General features: G+C 49.2%; 2 protein-coding genes across 3 annotated transcripts in view; one reads left to right on the top strand and one right to left on the bottom strand.

Moving 5' to 3' along the window:
* The window catches only part of CEP70 (centrosomal protein 70), a 109,062-nt gene extending 108,047 nt beyond the window's left edge, over positions 1–1,015 (bottom strand). For both annotated transcript variants that reach the window (XM_063932811.1, XM_063932812.1), the window contains exon 1: positions 800–1,015. In XM_063932811.1, coding sequence (XP_063788881.1) covers positions 800–818 — 19 coding nt within the window. In that variant the 5' untranslated portion in view covers positions 819–1,015. The remainder of the gene's footprint in view (positions 1–799) is intronic.
* HACD2 (3-hydroxyacyl-CoA dehydratase 2) lies at positions 923–24,736 on the top strand. The gene is made up of 8 exons (XM_063932813.1): positions 923–1,183; positions 4,115–4,238; positions 4,491–4,608; positions 4,696–4,714; positions 7,447–7,535; positions 7,754–7,875; positions 8,407–8,585; positions 21,526–24,736. The coding sequence occupies exons 1-8, from the start codon at positions 1,132–1,134 to the stop codon at positions 21,600–21,602; spliced, it is 780 nt and encodes a 259-aa protein (XP_063788883.1). The 5' UTR covers positions 923–1,131; the 3' UTR covers positions 21,603–24,736.
* Positions 24,737–27,961: the final 3,225 nt, after the last annotated feature.

The raw sequence follows: 27,961 nt of genomic DNA, 5'->3' as shown, positions 1-27,961 counted from the left end.
ACTACCCCCTATACCCACACACACAGCTCTCCCTGTACCTCACTACCCCCTATACCCACACACACAGCTCTCCCTGTACCTCACTGCCCCCTATACCCACACACACAGCTCTCCCTGAACCGCACTGCCCCCTATACCCACACAGCTCCCCCTGAACCGCACTGCCCCCTATACCCACACAGCTCCCCCTGTACCTCACTGCCCCCTATACCCACACACACAGCTCCCCCTGTACCTCACTGCCCCCTATACCCACACACACAGCTCCCCCTGTACCTCACTGCCCCCTATACCCACACACACAGCTCCCCCTGTACCTCACTGCCCCTATACCCACACACACAGCTCCCCCTGTACCTCACTGCCCCTATACCCACACACAGCTCCCCCTGTACCGCACTGCCCCCTATACCTTCACACACACACAGCTCCCCCTGTACCTCACTGCCCCCTATACCCACACACACACAGCTCCCCCTGTACCGCACTGCCCCCTATACCCACACACACACAGCTCCCCCTGTACCGCACTGCCCCCTATACCCACACACACAGCTCCCCCTGTACCGCACTGCCCCCTATACCCACACACACAGCTCCCCCTGTACCTCACTGCCCCCTATACCTCCACACACACACAGCTCTCCCTGTACCTCACTGCCCCCTATACCTCCACACACACAGCTCCCCCTGTACCGCACTACCCCCTGGCCTATACCCACACACACAGCTCCCCCTGTACCGCACTGCCCCTATACCCACACACAGCAAGGACACTCGCTCTCCTGTATCCGCTCACCCCTCTGAGACATAAGCATCTCCCGGTACGGTCACTGCGGCCGGCCCAAGTGACGGGAATGAGAACGCGCAACAGCAGCCGCAATACGAACTACAATTCCCTCCGCGCTTCCGTCCGTTACCAGGGAGACGTCACTCTCCCCTGTCACCTGAGGGCGGGCCCTGACGGCGCAGTGACAGCCGGATCTGAGCGCTGATTGGGTGGAGGAAAGCCTCTTACGAGTGACCGTTGGCCGAGTTTTTCAACCAAACGTCTTTTGTGCGAACTATGTCCCGCCCACATGTCAGTTAAGCCAATCAGTGAGCAGTCTGGTTGATTGTAGCTGTGTCAGCATGTTCGGCTGTGACTCCGGGAACCGTGTGTGTGACAGGGCAGGCCTGACAGGTGAGTGCAGAAGAGGGGAGAGGAGGTAGGAATGGTCGGGTACCAAGACTGCTGGGTGGGGAAGGGAGCGGCCGGGCATGGACACTGCAGGGGGGAATATACAGTAGGTGAGGCCCGAGACAAGAGAGGCCAGGGGATGGTGGGTGCAGGGGGAGACAGCAGAGGCCGGGGGATGGTGGGTGCAGGGGGATACAGCAGAGGCCGGGGGATGTTGGGTGCAGGGGGGTTGGAGACAGGAGAGGCCGGGGGATGGTGGGTACAGGGGGGAGAGGCTGGGGAATGGTGGGTGCAGGGGGGGAGACAGGAGAGGCCGGGGGACGGTGGGTGCAGGGGTAGACAGGAGAGGCGGGGGGATGGTGGGTGCAGGGGGGAAGACAGGAAAGGCCGGGGATGGTGGGTACAGGGGGGAGTGGCTGGGGGATGGTGGGTGCAGGGGGGGGAGACAGGAGAGGGCGGGGGATGGTGGTTACGGTGGGGGGGAGACAGGAGAGGATGGGGGACGGTGGGTGCAGGGGGAGACAGGAGAGGCTGGGGGATGGTGGGTGCAGGGGGGGTGACAGGAGAGGCCGGGGGATGGTGGGTACAGGGGGGAGAGGCTGGGGGATGGTGGGTGCAGGGGGGGAGACAAAAGAGGGCGTGGGACGGTGGGTGGCGGGGGAGACAGGAGAGGCCGGGGGATGGTGGGTACAGGGGGGGAGAGAGGAGAGGCCGGGGGATGGTGGGTGCAGGGGGGGGAGAAACCGGAGAGGCCGGGGGATGGTGGGTACAGGGGGTGGGGGGGACAGGAGAGGCCTGGGGATGGTGGGTACAGGGGGGGAGACCGGAGAGGCCTGGGGATGGTGGGTGCAGGGGGGGAGACAGGAGGGGACGGTGGGTGGAGGGGGGGGGGAGACAGGAGAGGGTGGGGGATGGTGGGTGCAGGGGGGGAAACAGTAGAGGACGGGGGATGGTGGGTGCAGGGGTGGGGGAGACGGGAGAGGTCGGGGGATGGTGGGTGCAGGGGGGGAGACAAGTGAGGCCGGGAGTGGAGCGTTCAGGTAGACGTGCTGGGTGGTCACAGGGAATTGCTAGGGTAGGGGAGAGTCTGGGGTTTGGCAGTAAATAAGGCCAGGTATGGTAGGAGACTACTGGTATTGGGAATAAATTGATCAGCAAGACAGGAGAGGCTGTAAGTGTGCACAGTACAGTCATATAGGAGATCGATGGGTTTGGGCAGTACAGAAGAGATGGCGCATAGTCAAGGCTGTGTATTCACACTACAGGGGCGGAGGAGGAAACTGGGCTAGGGATGATATATGTTACAGGAGAAGGCTGTTTATGGACTGCCCTGCAGAGTAGGGGTTGTGGGGAGAAGAATTTCATTGTGGAGAAGGGAGGCAGACGAGGCAGGGTATAAGAGAGACCAAGGTATGGGTAGGATATGGACACTACAGGAAAAGGCTGGCTGTGGGCAATACTGCAGTGTAGAGGGAGAGACGAGGCCTGCTTATGGACAGTACATTGGAGAAGGAGCAACAGCAGATTATTGGGATATAGGGGGGTATTCAGACCTGATTGCCCGCTAGGTTTTTTTCGCTGCGATCAGCTCAGAACCGCGCATGCACCGCAATGCGCAGGCGTGTCGCATGGGTACAAAGCGGATCGTTGCTGTGCGATGGGTTTAACGAAGAATCCATTCGCACAGCCGATCGCAAGGAGATTGACAGGAAGAGGGCGTTTGTGGGTGGCAACTGACCGTTTTCTGAGAGTGGTTGGGGAAATGCAGGCGTGTCCAAGCGTTTGCAGGGCGGGTGTCTGACGCCAATTCCGGTCCCGGACAGGCTGAAGTGATCGCAGCGGCTGAGTAAGTTCTGGGCAACTCAGAAACTGCACAATTATTTTTTGTACTGCCCGGCTGCACATGCGATCGCACACTTACAAAGCAAAAATACACTCCTCTATGGGCGGCGACTATCTGCTCGCAGCAGTGCAAAAAAACCCTAGCGAGCGATCGGGTCTGAATGAGGCCCATAGACTGTATTGCTGGTCTTAGATCCAGATCTTCCTTTACAAGTAAAGCAGCAGCAGCAATATCTGCTACATGGGCCTCGCTGTGCTGCTGTGGATCCTGTTCAGCATTCCGTCCTTATCTCTCACTGTTCTGCATCATGCTCTGCTCTCCCACAATAGTACAGAGGTCTGTGGCAGCGTTATCTAGGTCTTTGCTATCAGCAGTGTTCAGGAAACCTGGCACCAGCAAATGCCATAACTGCCACAGTAACCCTTCGCAGAGTCTCACACGGGTAAATCTGTGTCCGCCATGCATGCCGGACATCTGTATAATACTATGCCTGTATACATGATGCTAAAGCAGCTTCCCTCACTGTAGTATGCAGAGGAACAGCGTGACACCACCACTCTCTTAGAGGAGCTGCTGCAGGTGGCCATTGCCGGTTCCGGTATGAATGGTCGACCATGTTATGGTCGACAGTCATTAGGTCGACATTGACATGGTCGACATGGACACATGGTCGACACATGAAAAGGTCGACATGAGTTTTTAAACTTTTTTGGTGTCGTTTTTTGCGTAAAGTGACTGGGAACCCCAATTAGTGCACAGCGTTCGCTCGCCATGCTTCGGGCATGGTGCCTTCGCTCCGCTACCGCTTCGCTCGGCAGAGATTACCGTTCCAATCGTTGTCCACGTGGATCGGAAAGTATGGAAAAGTTCCCCAAAAGAAAAAAAAGTTAAAAAACTCATGTCAACCTTTTCATGTGTCGACCTTTCATGTGTCGACCATTTTCATGTGTCGTCAATGTCGACCAATAGTGGTCGACCTAATGATTGTCGACCATAACATGGTCGACCATGTGAACGGATACCGCCATTGCCGTGTAAGGATCTAGGTGCACACTGTAGTGCGATCATCCCTTTGTGTATTCTTCTGACAGACATGGCGAGCGCTGCATCTGGAAGCAGCAGATCTACGGACAATGGTGGCCAGAAAAAGAGGAGGGGTCCTGGAGCCTTTGCTACAGCCTATCTGGTCATTTACAATGTCATCATGACTGCTGGGTGAGTGACAGCCCATCTACACAGCCCATCTTTTGTATTAACGTGGAAGGAGCCACTTTCCAAGCACTAGGTTCCTGGTGATCATAGCCGGAACACTGGGGGTTTCTGAATGAACTGAACACCATTAATGGAGTCCTTTACTTAGTGGTGGTTGGAAACCAAATCATTGAGCGGTTTGTCCGTGGGGAGCCTGGGGGTCCTGTATATAAAGGAGCTGTGTGGCAACACCTAACCATGACTCCTGTCTTGCAGGTGGCTGGTCATCGCTGTCGGCTTAGTCCGTACCTATCTTGCCAAAGGAAGTTACCATAATCTCTACTACTCCATAGAGAGGCCGCTGAAGTTCTTCCAGACCGGAGCTCTGCTGGAGGTATATATAGGAGTCCTGTAAATGATATATACAGATCTTTCTGTTAGTGTTAATAGGTGGCAACTAATGGATCTCTCTGTGTTTCAGATTGTGCATTGCGCTTTAGGTAAGTCAATTACATCTATACAGTGCTCACTGTTTTTGGAAATTATAATTTTTTAAATTAATTTCAGACACAAAAGATATGAAGTTACATTAGATATAAATGATTTCAGCAGATAAATACACAGGGCCTACAGAGCCATCTCACTGCAGGGAACACTGCGCACTACACAATAAGCGCCGGAGAGCGATACATGTTTGTCAGTGAGACTTATAACGTAAGGAAAATTATGTACGGTGACCTTTTATTGTCCCTCATTCCGAAGTTGATCGCTAGCTGCCGTTGTTCGCTGCGTAGCGATCAGTTAAAAAAATGGCAAAACTGCACATGCGTATGCACCGCAATGCGTACGGGTACAATGAACATTGTGGTTTTGCACTGGTTCTAGCGACGCTTTCAGTTGCACTGGCGAACGCAAGGAGATTGACAGGAAGAGGGCGTTTCTGGGCGTCAACTGACCATTTTCTGGGAGTGTTTGTAAAAATGCAGGCGTGGCCGGGCGTTTGCTGGGCGGGTATCTGACGTCATTACCGTGTCACTTGTCGCAGCAATCATCGCACAGAATAAGTAACTACAGGGCTGGTCTTGTTCTGCACAAAATGTGTTTGCAGCCACACGGCTGCACAGGCGTTCGCACTCCTGCAGAGCGAAAATACACTCCCCGGTGGGCGGCGACTATGTGTTTGCACGGCTGCTAAAAACTGCTAGCGAGCGATCAACTCGGAATGAAGGCCATTGTGTCTTCTCATCATTTTACTTCTTTGAATCTCAGAATTATTGTTCAGGAATAAATAATGGTAATAACTATTACTGTTAGCCATCGCAATTATCATACAGAAGGCAGCAGCCGGACTGCACCAGAATCACAGGAAGCTCGCACTGGGATTCAGTTCTGGTCTCTGTCACTGGCCCTCATTCCGAGTTGTTCGCTCGCTAGCTGCTTTTAGCAGCATTGCACACGCTAGGCCGCCGCCCTCTGGGAGTGTATCTTAGCTTAGCAGAAGTGCGAATGAAAGATTAGCAGAATTGCTACTAAATATTTTCAAGCAGTTTCTGAGTAGCTCCAGACCTACTCACAGATTGCGATCAGCTCAGTCCGTTTAGTTCCTGGTTTGACGTCACAAACACGCCCTGCGTTCGGCCAGCCACTCCCCCGTTTCTCCAGACACTCCTGCGTTTTTCCCTGACACGCCTGCGTTTTTTAGCACACTCCCGGAAAACGCTTAGTTACCACCCAGAAACTCCCCTTTCCTGTCAATCACTCACCAATCAGCAGAGCGACTGAAAAGCTCCGCAGGATCAACAGCAAAACTGCTAAGTTTTTAGTTAAAAAAACTAAGCGCATGCGCGCTGCGTACCATGCGCATTTAGCAACAAATCGCAGCATAGCGAAAATCGGCAACGAGCGAACAACTCGGAATGACCACCATTGTTCCAATCATTGGAGTCAAAGGGGTAAATTTACTAAAGCTTCTAAAACGGAGAATTGGTGAAGTTGCTGATAGCAACCAATCAGATTCTGTTTATCATTTTCTAAAAGGCAATAGAGAAATGATAGACAGCATCTGATTGGTTGCTATTGGCAACATCACCAATTCTCTGTTTAAGAAGCTTTAGGGGGTCATTCCGACCCGATCGCACGCTGCACTTCTTTGTAGCCGTGCGATCGGGTCGGAACTGCGCATGCGCTGCGGCCGCATTGCGCAGGTGCATCATCGCCAGGCAGCAACGCCTCCAACGAAGCGGCAACCTCAAGAAGATTAACAGGAGGAAGGCGGATCCGGGCGTCAACTGACCGTTTTCGGGGCGTGGAGAACCGAACGCAGGCGTTTGGAGGACGGATGTCTGACGTCAATTCCAGGACCTGCCAGGCTGAATTGATCGCACGGGCAGCAAAAAGTTGCTGCGTGTGATCAGGTCAGAATGACCCCCCTTAGTAAATTTACCCCAAACTGTTTAAAGGGTATCCAGATGATAGACAGTCAATAGATAGACACCATATGTTAGACAGACATTAGGTCGATGGGGTCAAAGGGTCGACATGAAAAGGTAGACAGTACAAAAGGTCGACATGAAAATGGTCGACATAAAAAAAAAGGTAGACACGGGTTTTTTTATTACACGTTTTTGGATTCCCCCCCCCCCCCCCCCCCCCCATTTTTTATACGTTCTCTAGCCATGCCGGCATAGAGTTGGTTATAAACCTTGTGGCGAGTGCAGCCTTTTTTTTTATGTCGAGCATTTTCATGTCGACCTTTTGATCCTTTCGACCTTTTCACTGTCTAACATGTGGTGTCTGTCTATTGACTGTCTAACTAGACACTGTCTATCTATTGTACCACACCCGTTTAAAGTCCACGGTCAGCTTTGAAGACTGATGTATGTTTTGCTGAAGCGACCGGTGTCCCTGGTGTTGGGATGATTTATGAATGAATGGTGACTGTTACATGAAGTATGTATGTGAGCGGTGTCTTGTATAAATAGGGTGAATAGCAGAACATAAGGAAATACCCATATATTTGTACATATACCGAATTTCATTCCAAAGTGTGAACGTGTTTAAAAGAAAAGCTTCTTCCAAATGTAATTAGAGAATTGGGAACAGCGGAAATGGTGAGGTGTGACGGTATACTCTCCCGTACACTGTAGGGTGCGAGCGATTTAGCTGGTGACTTGCAGATTACGCTCTTATTATCCGTGTAAGTAGCAGACACCCTGTCCTCTCTCTATCCCAGGGATTGTTCCTTCATCAGTGGTGCTGACTGCTTTCCAAGTTTCATCCCGGGTGTTCCTGACGTGGGCTGTGACACACAGCGTGAGGGAGGTGAGAGCGTTAACTGTGATCTGTGGCTGAGACTTGTGTGCAGGACCCTGCGCCTTTTTATACCGTATATCTGACCCTGCGACCTATTACTATATTGTATCGGAGACCGAGAAGAAAGTAAATATCTTAAAAACTGTGTTGGTTTAACAAGGCTGTTCCCATCAGTGGACTTTACAGTGCTTTTAGGAAACCTATTGAAATTAAATATATTTTGGCAGGTTCAAAGTGAGGACTCGGTGTTGCTGTTTGTCGTTGCATGGACTATCACGGAAATTATCCGCTACTCGTTTTATACCTTCAGTCTTCTAAACCACCTGCCTTATATCATCAAGTGGGCCAGGTAATTACATTGACCAGCGTCGCTGGAGATGGTACTATACGTATGAGTGTAAATACACGGCTGTAAGTGACCGATGTGCATATAGATGTGCTAGTGTTCATTCTAGCACCCTGCACCTTTTCAAATCCTGTGCAGTTCATCTTTCCTGCCTGGGGTGTCACTCTCTGCTCTGGTGCTTCTCCGCAAACTCTGGTCTGTATCACAGCACTGAGTAACAGATCAGAATGTGCTGAGAAGCACCACAGCAGAGAGGGACACCCCAGGCAGGAAAGAGGAACTACACAGATTTTGAAAGGTGCAGGGTGCTAGAATGAACACTAAATAAAGCCAACAAATCCTAAAAGCACCAATTTTCTATGAGCCTGTCCCTATTCAAATGGCTCCATAGATAAGAAACCAGGTACAGCTCCGTTTGTGATCTGGCCTGGAATACTTATTTATAACCTCTACATCCCTTGTACTTCTTACACACAACCATAGATTTATCTGGAAATATGTCCCAGAGTTTCCGCTGACCTCTGTCTCTTTTAGGTACACCCTCTTCATTGTCCTATACCCCATGGGGGTAGCAGGAGAGTTACTGACAATCTATGCTGCTTTGCCGTACGTCAAGCAGACCGGCTTATACTCCATCAGCCTGCCCAACAAATACAACTTCTCATTTGATTACTACACCTTCCTGATCCTTGTCATGGTGTCCTACATCCCCCGTAAGTACAGCAACTCCTTAATTCTTGCAAATAACGGAGTAAAGAATCTTTTGCACTTACATTGTTGCTGGATACACATTTAGGGGGTAATTCAGACCTGATTGCTAGGCTGCTTTTTCTCACAGCCTACAACCAGATCTGAACTGTGCATGCGTATGCAGCGCAATGCGCAGGCGCGACGGACCGCAGCAATGGGGATCGTCGGTTAGCGACGGGATGGTGCGAAATTTCCGAACTCACGGGGGCGATCGCAAGGAGATTGACAGGAAGAGGGAGTTTGTGGGTGGCAACTGACCGTTTTCAAGGAGTGTACGGGAAAACGCAGAATGGACCATATATATATATATATATATATATATATATATATATATATATATATATATATATATATATATATATATATATATATATATATATATATATATATATATATTATAAGATATATTATACAAAAATATTACGGGGCTCATATCTTTGTAGCAGTCATTGGAGATTCCGTCAGAATCCAGGAAAGAGAGGTTAGGCACCACTGAGGAGGGTTAGGCAGCGGCGAAGAGCGGGTTAGAGTTAGGCACCACTGGGGAAGGTTAGGCAGCGGGGAAGAGCGGGTTAGAGTTAGGCACCACTGGGGAGGGTTAGGCAGCGGGGAAGAGCGGGTTAGAGTTAGGCACCACTGGGGAGGGTTAGGCAGCGGGGAAGAGCGGGTTAGAGTTAGGCACCACTGGGGAGGGTTAGGCAGCGGGGAAGAGCGGGTTAGAGTTAGGCACCACTGGGGAGGGTTAGGCAGCGGGGAAGAGCGGGTTAGAGTTAGGCACCCCCGGGGAGGGTTAGGGTAGGGGGCAGTAGATGGTTGGGGTACTTTCTAAGGGGCTGTCTGTATTTTGATGGTCAGGATGCCACTGTCTCTATTCTGACTGCCGGCATCCAGTCCATCTGGATATCCTACTGAATCCAGATAAAGATCCGGAAATATTGTTTCTCTGACGTCCTAGTGGATGCTGGGGACTCCGTCAGGACCATGGGGATATAGCGGCTCCGCAGGAGACAGGGCACAATAATAAAAGCTTTAGGATCAGGTGGTGTGCACTGGCTCCTCCCCCTATGACCCTCCTCCAAGCCTCAGTTAGATTTTTGTGCCCGGCCGAGAAGGGTGCAATCTAGGTGGCTCTCCTGAGCTGCTTAGAATAAAAGTTTAAGTTAGGTTTTTTTCTTTCAGTGAGACCTGCTGGCAACGGGCTCACTGCTACGAGGGACTTAGGGGAGAGAAGTAAACTCACCTGCGTGCAGGATGGATTTGCTTCTTAGGCTACTGGACACCATTAGCTCCAGAGGGAGTCGGAACACAGGTCTCACCCTGGGGTTCGTCCCGGAGCCGTGCCGCCGACCCCCCTTACAGATGCTGAAGTTGAAGAGGTCCAGAGGTCCAGAAACAGGCGGCAGAAGACTTTCAGTCTTCATAAGGTAGCGCACAGCACTGCAGCTGTGCGCCATTGTTGTCAGCACACTTCACCAACAGTCACCAACTGTCACTGAGGGTGCAGGGCGCTGGGGGGGGCGCCCTGGGCAGCAATATATAATACCTTTTTCTCTATCGTCCTAGTGGATGCTGGGGTTCCTGAAAGGACCATGGGGAATAGCGGCTCCGCAGGAGACAGGGCACAAAAAGTAAAGCTTTTCCAGATCAGGTGGTGTGCACTGGCTCCTCCCCCTATGACCCTCCTCCAGACTCCAGTTAGATTTTTGTGCCCGGCCGAGAAGGGTGCAATCTAGGTGGCTCTCCTAAAGAGCTGCTTAGAAAAAGTTTAGCTTAGGTTTTTTATTTTACAGTGAGTCCTGCTGGCAACAGGATCACTGCAACGAGGGACTGAGGGGAGAAGAAGTGAACTCACCTGCGTGCAGGATGGATTGGCTTCTTGGCTACTGGACATCAGCTCCAGAGGGACGATCACAGGTACAGCCTGGATGGTCACCGGAGCCGCGCCGCCGGCCCCCTTGCAGATGCTGAAGTCAGAAGAGGTCCAAAATCGGCGGCTGAAGACTCCTGCAGTCTTCTAAAGGTAGCGCACAGCACTGCAGCTGTGCGCCATTTTCCTCTCAGCACACTTCACACGCAGTCACTGAGGGTGCAGGGCGCTGGGGGGGGGCGCCCTGGGAGGCAAATGTAACCTATATAAAGGCTAAAAATACCTCACATATAGCCCCCAGAGGCTATATGGAGATATTTAACCCCTGCCTGGATTCACTAAATAGCGGGAGACGAGCCCGCCAAAAAAGGGGCGGGGCCTATCTCCTCAGCACACGGCGCCATTTCCTCTCACGGCTCCGCTGGTCAGGACGGCTCCCAGGTCTCTCCCCTGCACTGCACTACAGAAACAGGGTAAAACAGAGAGGGGGGGCAAATTTATGGCGATATTTTTATATATATAAAGCAGCTATAAGGGAGCACTTATTATAAGGCTATCCCTGTTATATATAGCGCTTTTGGTGTGTGCTGGCAAACTCTCCCTCTGTCTCCCCAAAGGGCTAGTGGGTCCTGTCTTCGTTAGGAGCATTCCCTGTGTGTCTGCTGTGTGTCGGTACGTGTGTGTCGACATGTATGAGGACGATATTGGTGTGGAGGCGGAGCAATTGCCAAATATGAGGATGTCACCCCCTAGGGAGTCGACACCAGAATGGATGCCTTTATTTATGGAACTACGGGATAGTGTCAACACGCTAAAGCAGTCGTTTGACGACATGAGACGGCCGGACAATCAATTAGTGCCTGTCCAGGCGACTCAAACACCGTCAGGGGCTGTAAAACGCCCTTTACCTCAGTCGGTCGACACAGACCCAGACACAGGCACTGACTCCAGTGGTGACGGTGACGAATCAACCGTATTTTCCAGTAGGGCCACACGTTATATGATTTTGGCAATGAAGGAGGCGTTACATTTAGCTGATACTACAGGTACCACTAAACAGGGTATTATGTGGGGTGTGAAAAAACTACCTATAGTTTTTCCTGAATCAGAAGAATTAAATGACGTGTGTGATGAAGCGTGGGTTGCTCCTGATAAAAAGCTGAAAATTTCAAAGAAATTATTGGCATTATACCCTTTCCCGCCAGAGGTTAGGGAGCGCTGGGAAACATCTCCTAGGGTGGACAAGGCGCTAACACGCTTATCTAAACAAGTGGCGTTACCCTCTCCTGAGACGGCCGCACTTAAAGATCCATCAGATAGGAGGATGGAAAATATCCAAAAAAGTATATACACACATGCAGGTGTTATACTACGACCAGCTATAGCGACTGCCTGGATGTGCAGTGCTGGGGTAGTTTGGTCAGAGTCCCTGATTGAAAATATTGATACCCTGGACAGGGACAATATTTTACTGTCGTTAGAACAAATAAAGGATGCATTTCTTTATATGCGTGATGCACAGAGGGATATCTGCACACTGGCATCACGGGTAAGTGCTATGTCCATTTCGGCCAGAAGAGCTTTATGGACGCGACAGTGGACAGGCGATGCGGATTCAAAACGGCATATGGAAGTTTTGCCGTATAAAGGGGAGGAGTTATTTGGAGTCGGTCTATCAGATTTGGTGGCCACGGCTACAGCCGGGAAATCCACCTTTCTACCTCAAGTCACTCCCCAACAGAAAAAGGCACCGACTTTTCAACCGCAGCCCTTTCGTTCCTTTAAAAATAAGAGAGCAAAGGGCTATTCATATCTGCCACGAGGCAGAGGTCGAGGGAAGAGACAGCAACAGGCAGCTCCTTCCCAGGAACAGAAGCCCTCCCCGGCTTCTACAAAAGCCTCAGCATGACGCTGGGGCTTCTCAAGCGGACTCGGGGATGGTGGGCGGTCGTCTCAAAAATTACAGCGCGCAGTGGGCTCACTCGCAAGTAGATCCCTGGATCCTGCAGATAATATCTCAGGGGTACAGGTTGGAATTAGAGACAGATCCACCTCGCCGTTTCCTGAAGTCTGCTTTACCAACGTCCCCCTCCGAAAGGGAGACGGTTTTGGAAGCCATTCACAAGCTGTACTCTCAGCAGGTGATAGTCAAGGTACCTCTTCTACAACAAGGGAAGGGGTATTATTCCACTCTTTTTGTGGTACCGAAGCCGGATGGCTCGGTAAGGCCTATTCTAAATCTGAAGTCCTTGAACCTGTACATAAAGAAGTTCAAGTTCAAAATGGAGTCACTCAGAGCAGTGATAGCGAACCTGGAAGAGGGGGATTTTATGGTATCCTTGGACATCAAGGATGCGTATCTCCACGTTCCAATTTACCCCTCACACCAGGGGTACCTCAGGTTCGTTGTACAAAACTGTCACTATCAGTTTCAGACGCTGCCGTTCGGATTGTCCACGGCACCTCGGGTCTTTACAAAGGTAATGGCCGAGATGATGATTCTTCTTCGAAGAAAAGGCATATTAATTATCCCATACTTGGACGATCTCCTAATAAGAGCAAGGTCCAGAGAACAGCTAGAGATGGGATTAGCACTGTCTCAAGAAGTGCTAAAACAGCACGGGTGGATTCTGAATATTCCAAAATCCCAGTTAATGCCGACAACTCGTCTGCTGTTCCTAGGGATGATTCTGGACACGGTTCAGAAAAAGGTTTTTCTCCCGGAGGAAAAAGCCAAGGAGTTATCCGAGCTTGTCAGGAACCTCCTAAAACCAGGAAAGGTGTCTGTACATCAATGCACAAGAGTCCTGGGAAAAATGGTGGCTTCTTACGAAGCAATTCCATTCGGCAGATTCCACGCAAGAATTTTCCAAAGGGATCTGTTGGACAAATGGTCAGGGTCGCATCTTCAGATGCACCTGCGGATAACCCTGTCTCCAAGGACAAGGGTGTCTCTTCTGTGGTGGTTGCAGAGTGCTCATCTATTGGAGGGCCGCAGATTCGGCATACAGTGATTGGATCCTGGTGACCACGGACGCCAGCCTGAGAGGCTGGGGAGCAGTCACACAAGGAAGAAACTTCCAGGGAGTATGGACGAGCCTGGAAACGTCTCTTCACATAAACATTCTGGAACTAAGAGCAATCTACAATGCTCTAAGCCAGGCAGAACCTCTACTTCAGGGAAAACCGGTGTTGATCCAGTCGGACAACATCACGGCAGTCGCCCATGTGAACAGACAGGGCGGCACAAGAAGCAGGAGTGCAATGGCAGAAGCTGCAAGGATTCTTCGCTGGGCAGAGAATCATGTGATAGCACTGTCAGCAGTGTTCATCCCGGGAGTGGACAACTGGGAAGCAGACTTCCTCAGCAGACACGATCTTCACCCGGGAGAGTGGGGACTTCATCCAGAAGTCTTCCACATGCTGGTAACCCGTTGGGAAAGACCAATGGTGGACATGATGGCGTCTCGCCTCAACAAAAAACTGGACAGGTATTGCGCCAGGTCAAGAGATCCGCAGGCAATAGCTGTGGACGCACTGGTAACGCCTTGGGTGTACCAGTCGGTGTATGTGTTTCCTCCTCTGCCTCTCATACCAAAAGTATTGAGAATTATACGGCAAAGAGGCGTAAGAACGATACTAGTGGTTCCGAATTGGCCAAGAAGGACTTGGTACCCGGAACTTCAAGAGATGATCACGGAAGATCCGTGGCCTCTACCTCTAAGGAGGGACTTGCTTCAGCAGGGTCCCTGTCTGTTTCAAGACTTACCGCGGCTGCGTTTGACGGCATGGCGGTTGAACGCCGGATCCTAAAGGAAAAAGGCATGCCGGAAGAAGTCATTCCTACTTTGATTAAAGCAAGGAAGGAAGTAACCGTGCAACATTATCACCGAATTTGGCGAAAATATGTTGCGTGGTGCGAAGATCGGAGTGCTCCGACGGAGGAATTTCAACTGGGTCGATTCCTACATTTCCTGCAATCAGGATTGTCTATGGGTCTCAAATTGGGATCTATTAAGGTTCAAATTTCGGCCCTGTCGATTTTCTTTCAAAAAGAATTGGCTTCAGTCCCTGAAGTCCAGACCTTTGTTAAGGGAGTGCTGCATATACAGCCTCCTGTGGTGCCTCCAGTGGCACCGTGGGATCTCAATGTGGTTTTGGACTTTCTAAAATCTCATTGGTTTGAACCACTAAAAAAGGTGGATTTGAAATATCTCACATGGAAAGTGACCATGCTTCTAGCCCTGGCTTCGGCCAGGAGAGTGTCAGAACTGGCAGCTTTATCTTACAAAAGCCCATATCTGATTTTCCATTCGGACAGGGCAGAACTGCGGACTCGTCCGCATTTTCTCCCTAAGGTGGTGTCAGCATTTCATCTGAACCAGCCTATTGTAGTGCCTGCGGCTACAAGTGACTTGGAGGACTCCAAGTTACTGGACGTTGTCAGAGCATTAAAAATATATATTGCAAGGACAGCTGGAGTCAGAAAATCTGACTCGTTGTTTATATTGTATGCACCCAACAAGATGGGTGCTCCTGCGTCTAAGCAGACGATTGCTCGTTGGATCTGTAGCACAATCCAACTTGCACATTCTGTGGCAGGCCTGCCACAGCCTAAATCTGTAAAGGCCCACTCCACAAGGAAGGTGGGCTCATCTTGGGCGGCTGCCCGAGGGGTCTCGGCATTACAACTTTGCCGAGCAGCTACGTGGTCAGGGGAGAACACGTTTGTAAAATTTTACAAATTTGATACTCTGGCTAAGGAGGACCTGGAGTTCTCTCATTCGGTGCTGCAGAGTCATCCGCACTCTCCCGCCCGTTTGGGAGCTTTGGTATAATCCCCATGGTCCTTTCAGGAACCCCAGCATCCACTAGGACGATAGAGAAAATAAGATTTTACTTACCGATAAATCTATTTCTCGGAGTCCGTAGTGGATGCTGGGCGCCCATCCCAAGTGCGGATTATCTGCAATAATTGTACATAGTTATTGTTAACAAATTCGGGTTATTGTTGAAGGAAGCCATCTTTCAGAGGCTCCGCTGTTATCATACTGTTAACTGGGTTTAGATCACAAGTTGTACGGTGTGATTGGTGTGGCTGGTATGAGTCTTACCCGGGATTCAAAATCCTCCCTTATTGTGTACGCTCGTCCGGGCACAGTACCTAACTGGAGTCTGGAGGAGGGTCATAGGGGGAGGAGCCAGTGCACACCACCTGATCTGGAAAAGCTTTACTTTTTGTGCCCTGTCTCCTGCGGAGCCGCTATTCCCCATGGTCCTTTCAGGAACCCCAGCATCCACTACGGACTCCGAGAAATAGATTTATCGGTAAGTAAAATCTTATTTTATGGCTAAAATACATCACATATAGCCCTTGAGGCTATATGGATGTATTTAACCCCTGCCAGATCTCACAAACTCCGGGAGAAGAGCCCGCCGAAAAGGGGGCGGGGCCTATTCTCCTCAGCACACGGCGCCATTTTCCTGCTCAGCTCTGCTGTGAGGAAGGCTCCCAGGCTCTCCCCTGCACTGCACTACAGAAACAGGGTTAAAACAGAGAGGGGGGGCACTTATTTGGCGATATGATTACATATATAAAAATGCTATAAGGGAAAACACTTGTATAAGGGGTTGTCCCTGTATAATTATAGCGTTTTTGGTGTGTGCTGGCAAACTCTCCCTCTGTCTCCCCAAAGGGCTAGTGGGGTCCTGTCCTCTATCAGAGCATTCCCTGTGTGTGTGCTGTGTGTCGGTACGTGTGTGTCGACATGTAGGAGGACGATGTTGGTGAGGAGGCGGAGCAAATTGCCTGTATTGGTGATGTCACTCTCTAGGGAGTCGACACTGGAATGGATGGCTTATTTAGGAATTACGTGATAATGTCAACACGCTGCAAGGTCGGTTGACGACATGAGACGGCCGGCAAACAAATTAGTACCTGTCCAGGCGTCTCAGACACCGTCAGGGGCTTGTAAAAACGCCCATTTACCTCAGTCGGTTGACACAGACACAGACACGGACACTGACTCCAGTGTCGACGGTGAATAAACAAACGTATTTTCCTTTAGGGCCACACGTTTCATGTTAAGGGCAATGAAGGAGGTGTTACATATTTCTGATACTACAAGTACCACAAATAAGGGTATTATGTAGGGTGTGAATAAACTACTTGTAGTTTTTCCTGAATCAGATAAATTAAATGAAGTGTGTGATGATACGTGGGTTTCCTCCGATAGAAAATTATTGGCGGTATACCCTTTCCCGCCAGAAGTTAGGGCGAGTTGGGAAACACACCTTAGGGTGGATAAGGCGCTCACACGCTTATAAAAACAAGGGGCGTTACCGTCTCCAGATACGGCAGCCCTCAAGGAGCCAGCTGATAGGAAGCTGAAAAATATCCTAAAAGTATATACACACATACTGGTGTTATACTACGACCAGCAATCGCCTCAGCCTGGATGTGCAGCGCTGAGGGGGCTTGGTCGGATTTCCTGACTGAAAATATTGATACCCTTGACAGGGACAAGATTTTATTGACTATAGATGCATTTCTATATATGCGAGATGCGCAGAGGGATATTTGCATTCTGGCATCAAGAGTAAATGTGATGTCCATATCTGCCAGACGAAGACACGACAGTGGTCAGGTGATGCAGATTCCAGACGGCACATGGAAGTATTGCCGTATAAAGGGGCGGTCCATCGGACCTGGTGGCCATGGCAACAGCTGAAAAATCCACCTTTTGTTACCCCAAGTCACATCTCAGCAGAAAAGGACACAGTCTTTTCAGTCTCAGTCCTTTCGTCCCCATAAGGGCAGGCGGGCAAAAGGGCCAGTCATATCTGCCCAGGGGTAGAGGAAAGGGAAGAAGACTGCAGCAGGCAGCCCATTCCCAGGAACAGAAGCCCTCCACAGCTTCTGCCAAGTCTGCAGCATGACGCTGGGGCAGTACAAGCGGACTCAGGTGCGGTAGGGGGTCATCTCAAGAGTTTCAGCACGCAGGGGGCTCACTCACAAGTGGACTCCTGGATCCTACACGTAGTATCCCAGGTGTACATTGGAAATTCGAGACGTCTCCCCCTCACAAGTTCCTGAAGTCTGCTTTACCAACGTCTCCCTCCGACAGGGAGGCAGTATTGGGAACAATTCACAGGCTGTATTCCCAGCAGGTGATAATCAAAGTACCCCTTCTACAACAAGGGAAGGGGTATTATTCCACACTATATTGTGGTACTGAAGCCAGACGGCTCGGTGAGATCTGAAATATTTGAACACTTACATACAAGCGTTCAAATCAAGATGGAGTCACTCAGAGTAGTGATAGCGAACCAGGAAGAAGGGGACGATATGGTGTCACTGGATATCAGGGACGCTTACCTACATGTCCAAATTTGCCTTCTCACCAAGGGTACCTCAGGTTCGTGGTACAGAACTGTCACTATCAGTTCAGACGCTGCCGTTTGGATTGTCCACGGCACCCCGGGTCTTTACCAAGGTAATGGCCGAAATGATGATTCTTCTTAAAAGAAATATGGACGCTTTCCTGATAAAGGCAAGGTCCAGAGAACAGTTGGAGGTCGGAGTAGCACTATCTTAAGTAGTTCTACGACAGCACGAGTGGATTCTAAATATTCCAAAATCGCAGTTTTTTCCGACGACACGTCTACTGTTCCTAGGGATGATTCTGGACACAGTCCAGAAAAGGATGTTTTCTCCCGGAGAAGAAAGCCAGGGAGTTATCCGAGCTAGTCAGGAACCTCCTAAAACCAGGAAAAGTATCAGTGCATCATTGCACAAGGATCCTGTGAAAAATGGTGGTTTCTTACAAAGCGATCCCATTCGGTAGATTTCACGCAAGAACCTTTCCGTGGGATCTGCTGGAAAAATGGTCCGGATCGCATCTTCAGATGCATCAGCGGATAACCCTGTCTCCAAGGACAAGGGTGTTTCTTCTGCGGTGGCTGCAGAGTGCTCATCTATGAAAGGGCCGCAGATTCGGCATTCAGGACTGGGTCCTGGTGACCACGGATGCCAGCCTGAGTGGCTGGGGAGCAGTCACACAAGGAAAAAATTTCCAGAGAGTGTGATCAAGTCTGGAGACTTCTCTCCACATAAATATACTGGAGCTAAGGGCAATTTACAATGCTCTAAGCTTAGCAAGACCTCTGCTTCAAGGTCAGCCGGTATTGATCCAGTGGGACAACATCACGGCAGTCGCCCACGTAAACAGGGCGGCACAAGAAGCAGGAGGGAAATGGCAGAAACTACAAGGATTCTTCGCTGGGCGAAAAATCATGTGATAACACTCTCAGCAGTGTTCATTCCGGGAGTGGAAAACTGGGAAGCAGACTTCCTCAGCAGGCATGACCTCTACCCGGGAGAGTGGGGACTTCATCGGGAAGTCTTCCACATGATTGTAAACCGTTGGGAAAAACCAAAGGTGGACATGATGGCGTCCCGCCTGAACAAAAAACTAGACAGATATTGCGCCAGGTCAAGGGACCCTCAGGCAATAGCGGTGGACGCTCTGGTAACACTGTGGGTGTACCAGTCAGAGTATGTGTTCCCTCCTGTGCCTCTCATACCAAAAGTACTGAGAATCATAAGAGGGAGATGAGTAAGAACGATACTCGTGGTTCCGGATTGGCCAAGAAGGACTTGGTACCCGAAACTTCAAGAGATGTTCACGGAAGACCCGTGGCCTCTACCTTTAAGAAAGGACCTGCTCCAGCAGGGGCCTTGTCTGTTCCAAGACTTGCCGCGTTTGACGGCATGGCGGTTGAACGCCGGATCCTGAAAGGGCATTCCAGATGAAGTCATCCCTACCCTGGTCGAAGACAGGAAGGATGTAACCGCAAAACATTTTCACCGCATTTGGTGAAGATATGTTGTGTGGTGTGAGGCCAAGAAGGCCCCTACAGAGGAATTCCAACTGGGTCGTTTACTACATTTCCTGAAAACAGGACTGTCTATGGGCCTAAAATTAGGGTCCATTAAGGTTCAAATTTCGGCCCTGTCGAATTTCTTCCAGAAAGAACTGGCTTTAGTGCCTGACGTTCAGATGTTTGTAAAAGGGGTACTGCATATACAGCCTCATTTTGTGCCCCAGTGGCACCTTGGGATCTCAATGTTGTTTTGAGTTTCCTAAAGTCACATTGGTTTGAACCACTCACCACTGTGGACTTAAAATATCTCACATGGAAGGTGACGATGCTATTAGCCCTGGCTTCAGCCAGGCGTGTGTCAGAATTGGCGGCTTTATCATATATAAAGCAATTACTTAATTTTTCATTCTGACAGGGCAGAATTGAGGACTCGTCCTCAATTTCTCCTTAAGGTGTTTTCTGTATTTCACATGAACCAACCTATTGTGGTACCTGCGGGTACTAGGGACTTGGAGGACTCCAAGTTACTTGACGTTGTCAGGGCCCTGAAAAATATGTTTCCAGGAAGGCTGGAGTCAGAAAATCTGACTCGCTGTTTAGCCTGTATGCACCCAACAAGATGGGTGCTCCTGCTTCTAAGCAGACGATTGCTCGCTGGATTTGTAATACAATTCAGTTTACACATTCTGTGGCAGGCCTGCCACAGCCAAAATCGGTAAAAGCCCATTCCAAAAGGAAGGGGGCTCATCTTGGGCGACTGCCCGAGGGGTCTCGGCTTTACAACTTTGCCGAGCAGTTACTTGGTCAGGGGCAAACACGTTTGCTAAATTCTACAAATTTGATACCCTGGCTGAGGAGGACATGGAGTTCTCTCATTCGGTGCTGCAGGGTCATCCGCACTCTCCCGCCCGTTTGGGAGCTTTGGTATAATCCCCATGGTCCTGACGGAGTCCCCAGCATCCACTAGGACGTCAGAGAAAATAAGATTTTACTTACCGATAAATCTATTTCTCGTAGTCCGTAGTGGATGCTGGGCGCCCATCCCAAGTGCGGATTGTCTGCAATACTTGTACATAATTATTGTTACAAAAATCGGGTTATTCTTGTTGTGAGCCATCTTTTCAGAGGCTCCTTCGTTATCATACTGTTAACTGGGTTCAGATCACAGGTTGTACGGTGTGATTGGTGTGGCTGGTATGAGTCTTACCCGGGATTCAATATCCTTCCTTATTATGCACGCTCGTCCGGGCACAGTATCCTAACTGAGGCTTGGAGGAGGGTCATAGGGGGAGGAGCCAGTGCACACCACCTGATCCTAAAGCTTTTATTATTGTGCCCTGTCTCCTGCGGAGCCGCTATATCCCCATGGTCCTGACGGAGTCCCCAGCATCCACTACGGACTACGAGAAATAGATTTATCGGTAAGTAAAATCTTATTTTTATGGACATAGTACAATCCTGATGCAATAAGCCAAGTTATTCTCCTACTGACTCGTATAGTATCCATTGATGGGCTATATTATTATTACACAGGCACTGATGACCTCATAGTACTATGTGATCTGCATTACAATAAATAAATAGACTAGTAATGTTCTGTGGAAAAAGCCTACATGTAGCTATCTCTAGTTAAAATATATATGAAAATAAATATACTAATAACGTCACTTGATTTATTAGGTCATAAAAATATTTATTTTTCAATATAAATAAAATGATGTATATGTCTGTGTGTGTATATAGATGTGAGGTGTGCAGACCATGATTATAGAGGATGTGAATGGAATACAATTTTTTGTGTATGTGTATAAACTGAATATGGAGAGGTAATATGAGGCGGGCAGGTGTGGGTATAGAGTGCATACGGGAAATAGAGGAAGCGTGTGGTTTGTACATGGAGTACAAGAAGTCCCACCGCAGTGAGCGCTATCTCTGGCTACAGCTGTGGGGGGCCAGGCAGGGACAGCACTCTCTACACCTAATATAGAGAAGTACGTTCAAACTCTCTTATTCCATGTAAATAAAGTGTTGCCAAACAATTATGTTGTCGTATTACTGTGCAACAGTCACTGTGGAGGGACTATTTGAACTCCCTATATAATAGAACAAAACTTTAATCTTCTCTCTCTCTCATTCCCACTCTCTTTCAGTCTTTCCACAGCTGTATTTCCACATGCTTCACCAGCGGAGGAAAGTTCTTCACGTGGAGCGGAAGAAAGCTGAATAACCCCAGATCCTGCCTTTTCTCTTTTCATTTTGTTTTCTTTTTTCCTTCCCCAAATTTTTTAGAAACCCAAATGCTGCAGACTTTTTGAGTACACCCTTTAATACGAAAATAATCGGATGAGGTAAATTTCTTCAGGAATGAAGTGGCGTGTCCTGTTTACATACTAACACAGGCCGCTCTCCCAGCATGCTCTGCAGGAGACCTGGAATCTTTGCTACTTTGCCTTCTTTTTATATATCCTGATGTTTTCTGCCTTTTGTTACTAAACGCTTCAGTCAGGTACTGTGTCCGTTGTGACTACAACGCTTATGAGTCCTGCATGCATAGCTAGTGTGTCGGCAGCAGTGCGCCAATCCTCCCGGTGGCCACGCGGCGAGGGGCAGCGTGGCTCCGTTTATAGGCGAGTGTCCCTCCTCTGCCACAAGGTCTCTTTGTGGGATTTTTAGCATCCGTGACTCTCTTTGGATTAGACATGCTATTCCCATGAGCCTTATTTACCATAATTACTCTGCCTTCCCCATACTTGGTATTAATTGGTGGATCTGTCAGCGTGATTTCACAAATGCAGTAATTAAATAATATGGCGCCTTGCTGCTGTACATCCTGTACCATACTGACCGTTTATAAGACATTGTAATATATGTTGCGAGGCTTGGGCTGAATTGTGACTAATTATCAATATAAGCTTGGTACGAATTGATCAGACTTTTATCTTTTTACAAACATGCACTGGAATCTGATGTAAAAGATCAATGAATTTGCATTGTGCTGTGCTCGGCCAGCAATCCTTTGTAATGAAATCTGCACAAACAGATAATACCTCAGCTATGAATATGGTGATCTCAGTGACCCACCTCTGCGTACAGTGTTTCCTCTAACCTCCCGCTGGATTTCTGGATGACCTGCAACTGTGTATAGTTGTACAGTGTATCCTCTGACCTGATGCTGGGTGTCTCAGTGACCCACCTCTGTACAGTGTATCCTCTGACCTGATGCTGGGTGTCTCAGTGACCCACCTCTGTACAGTGTATCCTCTGATCTGTTGCTGGGTGTCTCTGTGACCCACCTCTGTGTACAGTGTTTTCCTCTAACCTCCCGCTGGATTTCTGGATGACCAGCAGCTGTGTATAGTTGTACAGTGTATCCTCTAACCTGTCGCAGGGTATCTTGGTGTCCCGCTGCTTTGTATAGGTGTACAGGGTATCTGTCCTGTTGCCATATGTGACTCTAAACCTTTTTGGTGACATTAGAAGTGACTGTTTTACCTTGATGACCAAATGAAAGGTCCTTTTTAAAGGCAGATTCCTATGCAGAGACTTGCTCACAGGGTAAGTGTATTACTTGCCCTCTGGGTCCCTGCGGCGATGCGTCAGGGGTGTTTCCATTATCCTTCTTAATACATGACAATGTCCTACTACTCGAGCGTCAATATGTGATGAACTGCATTGTGCTGATTCAACAGAATTAAACTGTAAGTTGCTTTACGCCCAGCAGATTGTTTTATTATTTTTCCCAGCTAATAAGCGCTTGATTTCCACCATAAGGCATAAAAAAAATACAAGATGGCTCATTTACGAACAATAAATAAATGAAATAATTCCACAAGATGAAATGCGCTAGACACCCTGATGCGTGGGAATATACAGGCCGGACCGCTCCTATAGGGTTTCCCCCAAATACAGATCTGGTCTTCCTATTAGACCGTACTATGAGCGTTGCGCTTTAGCGTGTTGTTCCAGTATAGTGACGGCTGGTCCTGCAGGAAACCCCTGTATAAGAAGATGATGATTAATGATGGACCTTCATAAGGCATAGATGGCTTCCTTACCTCTTTCTGGAGAGTCTCAATAGTATCTATTGTATGACTTTATGACTTTTCTCATTCATGTCCCAGTATGCAGGCATGGCATTAGATGTTATATGTGATGCTTGCGTATGAGAGAAGATGGCTATCAGAACATAGTTACACAATATGTGACACAGATATTGCCCTCATATGTAGTACGCAGCTGTAGGAATAAGGCTTGATCTGCAGAGACTTCCAAAAGGGCCAAATAAAATCCTGCAGCTCCGATAAGTGGGTGGCCCACTGCCCTTTCAGCTGCCGTGGAACTACACATCCCACCATGCCCTGTCACCGTTATAGCATGCTCTAACTGAACTGTGGCAGGGCATGCTGCGATGTGTAGTCTCCGTTTGAATTCTAGCTTTCGAGGGGGTGGATGTGGAGAACACAAGACTGGATGCATCTACAAATGTTTCACTCATGAGTTCTGCAAGTGCTGTTCCAAACCGCTTAATTCATTCTGGGTTCATACCGGACCTGTCCCCCTCTGCACAGGGCAGTCACTGCCTCGCTCCTTTAATCCCTCAATTATCTTCTCTGCATATATATTTCTTTCATTGAGATTTAATGAGGGTCACACAGCAGTCAGTAGTAGAACAGCCACTTCGTGCAAGTGTACCGTATGCATCTGAGAACAGGCTGCCTCTGGCCAGGAACGTGTGGGAATGCTGTAGAATGTGGTCTGGTAACGTTGGGGCACCTGCTCCTGGGTTGTTCTTGTTACGGTGCAGTCACCCCATGTGGTCTTCATGTAATTTTACACATTATACATAGAACTCCCACGCAGGTGTCTCTGATCAAGAGACGCGGTCTGCGATCCTGGAAACTACATTACGTTTTTCTCGATCTTCTGGAGTATATTATTTTATGACTTGGGCCAGCACGTAGACGATGGTAAAACGTTAAAGACTAGTAGATGCCGTGTTTACAGAAATGCATCAAACTCCGGAAGCTTCCAACCCCCTAATCCTCCTATTATACAACGTGAATGGAGACTTGTCCATTTATGGAATACTGAAGCCCTCCGTGATTCCCTTATGATAATAATAAATGAAGCATTGGCTCAGAAGTCCTCAAACTAACCAGTTTTAAGTAATCCTAAAAAGCTCCCGATTTTATTGCTACTTAACTGCCTTGTTTTTGTCCCGTTGCACAGCGGCGTCCATCTTTGTTGCATGGAATTGGTTGACCTATTGTTTACATGCCAAATGGTTTGTGCTTAAAAAAAATGTTGCCGGGTTTAATACTGAAATGTAATTACAAAATAAAGAATTTTCTGAAATTTTCATCATGTTGTGAAGTTTGTGTTATGTTCTTGTGTAATTATAATCCAAGAAAGGGGCCGTCATACCTCGGTCCGTCCTACTGCGGGGTTTGTCTGTAGAGACTCTTATAGATTGGTGATGTGTAGAAAGGAGCTCAATCATAGACGTATGCAGTGCGCATTTGCAGACCTCTTCCTGCAACATCGCTCGCAGTGTCCTGGGCGTGAGACGGCGACGGGGAGTGTTTGTCATAACGGGGGGAGGGTCAGCCCTGTTTCTCTGACGTCCTAGTGGATGCTGGGGACTCCGTAAGGACCATGGGGAATAGCGGCTTCGCAGGAGACTGGGCACAAAAGTAAAGCTTTAGAACTACCTGGTGTGCACTGGCTCCTCCCCCTATGACCCTCCTCCAAGCCTCAGTTAGATTTTTGTGCCCGGCCGAGAAGGGTGCACACTAGGGGCTCTCCTGAGCTTCTTAGTGAAAGTTTAGTTTTAGGTTTTTTATTTTCAGTGAGACCTGCTGGCAACAGGCTCACTGCATCGAGGGACTAAGGGGAGAAGAAGCGAACTCACCTGCGTGCAGAGTGGATTGGGCTTCTTAGGCTACTGGACACCATTAGCTCCAGAGGGACCGATCACAGGCCCAGCCATGGATAGGTCCCAGAGCCGCGCCGCCGGCCCCCTTACAGAGCCAGAAGACAGAAGAGGTCCGGAAAATCGGCGGCAGAAGACGTCCTGTCTTCAACAAGGTAGCGCACAGCACTGCAGCTGTGCGCCATTGCTCTCAGCACACTTCACACTCCGGTCACTGAGGGTGCAGGGCGCTGGGGGGGGGGCGCCCTGAGACGCAATAGAAACACCTTGGATGGCAAAAAATGCATCACATATAGCTCCGGGGCTATATGGATGAATTTAACCCCTGCCAGAATACACAGAAAAACGGGAGATAAGGCCGCCGAGAAGGGGGCGGAGCCTATCTCCTCAGCACCACTGGCGCCATTTTCCCTCACAGCTCCGTTGGAGGGAAGCTCCCTGGCTCTCCCCTGCAGTCACTACACTACAGAAAGGGTTAAAAAAGAGAGGGCGGCACTAATTACGCGCAGTATTAAAAATACAGCAGCTATAAGGGGAAAAACACTTATATAAGGTTATCCCTGTATATATATAGCGCTCTGGTGTGTGCTGGCAAACTCTCCCTCTGTCTCCCCAAAGGGCTAGTGGGGTCCTGTCCTCTATCAGAGCATTCCCTGTGTGTGTGCTGTGTGTCGGTACGTTTGTGTCGACATGTATGAGGAGAAAAATGATGTGGAGACGGAGCAGATTGCCTGTAATAGTGATGTCACCCCCTAGGGGGTCGACACCTGAGTGGATGAACTGTTGGAAGGAATTACGTGACAGTGTCAGCTCTGTATAAAAGACAGTGGTTGACATGAGACAGCCGGCTACTCAGCTTGTGCCTGTCCAGACGTCTCATAGGCCGTCAGGGGCTCTAAAGCGCCCGTTACCTCAGATGGCAGATACAGACGCCGACACGGATACTGACTCCAGTGTCGACGGTGAAGAGACAAATGTGACTTCCAGTAGGGCCACACGTTACATGATTGAGGCAATGAAAAATGTTTTACACATTTCTGATAATACGAGTACCACCAAAAAGGGGTATTATGTTCGGCGAGGAAAAACTACCTGTAGTTTTCCTGAATCTGAGAAATTAAATGAGGTGTGTGATGATACGTGGGTTTCCCCCGATAACAACTGATAATTTCTAAAATGTTATTGGCATTATATCCTTTCCCGCCAGAGGTTAGGGTGCGTTGGGAAACACCCCCTAGGGTGGATAAAGCGCTCACACGCTTGTAAGAACAAGGGCTCTACCCTCTCCTGAGATGGCCGCCCTTAAGGATCCTGCTGATAGAAAGCAGGAGGGTATCCTAAAATGTATTTACACACATACTGGTGTTATACTGCGACCAGCAATCGCCTCAGCCTGGATGTGCAGTGCAGGGTTGGCGTGGTCGGATTTCCTGACTGAAAATATTGATACCCTAGATAGGGACAGTATATTATTGCCTATAGAGCATTTAAAAGATGCATTTCTATATATGCGTGATGCACAGCGGAATATTTGCCGACTGGCATCAAGTCTAAGTGCGTTGTCCATTTCTGCCAGTAGAGGGTTATGGACACGACAGTGGTTAGGTGATGCGGATTCCAAACGGCATTTGGAAGTATTGCCTTATAAAGGGGAGGAGTGATATGGGTTGGTCTTTCAGACCTGGTGGCCACGGCAACAGCTGGGAAATCCACGTTTGTACCCCAGGTCGCCTCTCAACAAGGCGCAGTCCTTTTCGTGGGCAAGCGGGCAAAAGGTTCCTCATTTCTGCCCCGTGACAGAGGGAGAGGGAAAAGGCTGCAGAAATCAGCCAGTTCCCAGGAACAGAAGCCCTCTCCCGCCTCTGCCAAGCCCTCAGTATACGCTGGGGCTTTACAAGCAGACTCAGGCACGGTGGGGGCCCGTCTCAATGAATTACAGCGCGCAGTGGGCTCACTCGCAAGTAGACCCCTGGATCCTTCAGGTGATATCTCAGGGGTACAAATTGGAATTCGAGACGTCTCCCCCTCGCCGTTTCCTAAAGTCGGCTTTACCAACGTCTCCCTCTGACAGGGAGGCAGTTTTGGAAGCCATTCACAAGCTGTATTCCCAGCAGGTGATAATCAAGGTACCCCTCCTGCAACAGGGAACGGGGTATTATTCCACACTGTTGTGGTACCGAAGCCGGACGGCTCGGTGAGACCGATTCTAAATCTAAAATCTTGAACACTTACATACGGAGGTTCAAATTCACGAGTGAGTCACTCAGAGCAGTGATTGCGAACCTGGAAGAAGGGGACTACATGATGTCTCGGGACATCAAGGATGCTTACCTTCATGTCCCAATTTACCCTTCTCACCAAGGGTACCTCAGGTTTGTGGTACAGAACTCTCACTATCCGTTTCAGACGCTGCCGTATGGATGGTCCACGGCACCCCGGGTCTTTACCAAGGTAATGGCCGAAATGATGATACTCCTTCGAAGGAAGGGAATTTTAGTTATCCCTTACTTGGACGATCCCCTGATAAGGGTAAGATCCAGGGAACAGTTGGAGGTCGGTGTAGCACTATCTCAGGTAGTGTTGCGGCAGCACGATTGGATTCTCAATATTCCAAAATCGCAGCTGATTCCGACGACTCGTCTTCTGTTCCTAGG

This window comes from Pseudophryne corroboree, chromosome 7 (assembly GCF_028390025.1).
Source record: "Pseudophryne corroboree isolate aPseCor3 chromosome 7, aPseCor3.hap2, whole genome shotgun sequence".
NCBI classification, from domain to species: domain Eukaryota; kingdom Metazoa; phylum Chordata; class Amphibia; order Anura; family Myobatrachidae; genus Pseudophryne; species Pseudophryne corroboree.
The sequence above is the reverse complement of the archived record's forward strand: the minus strand, read 5'-3'. Positions and strand labels throughout refer to the sequence as shown.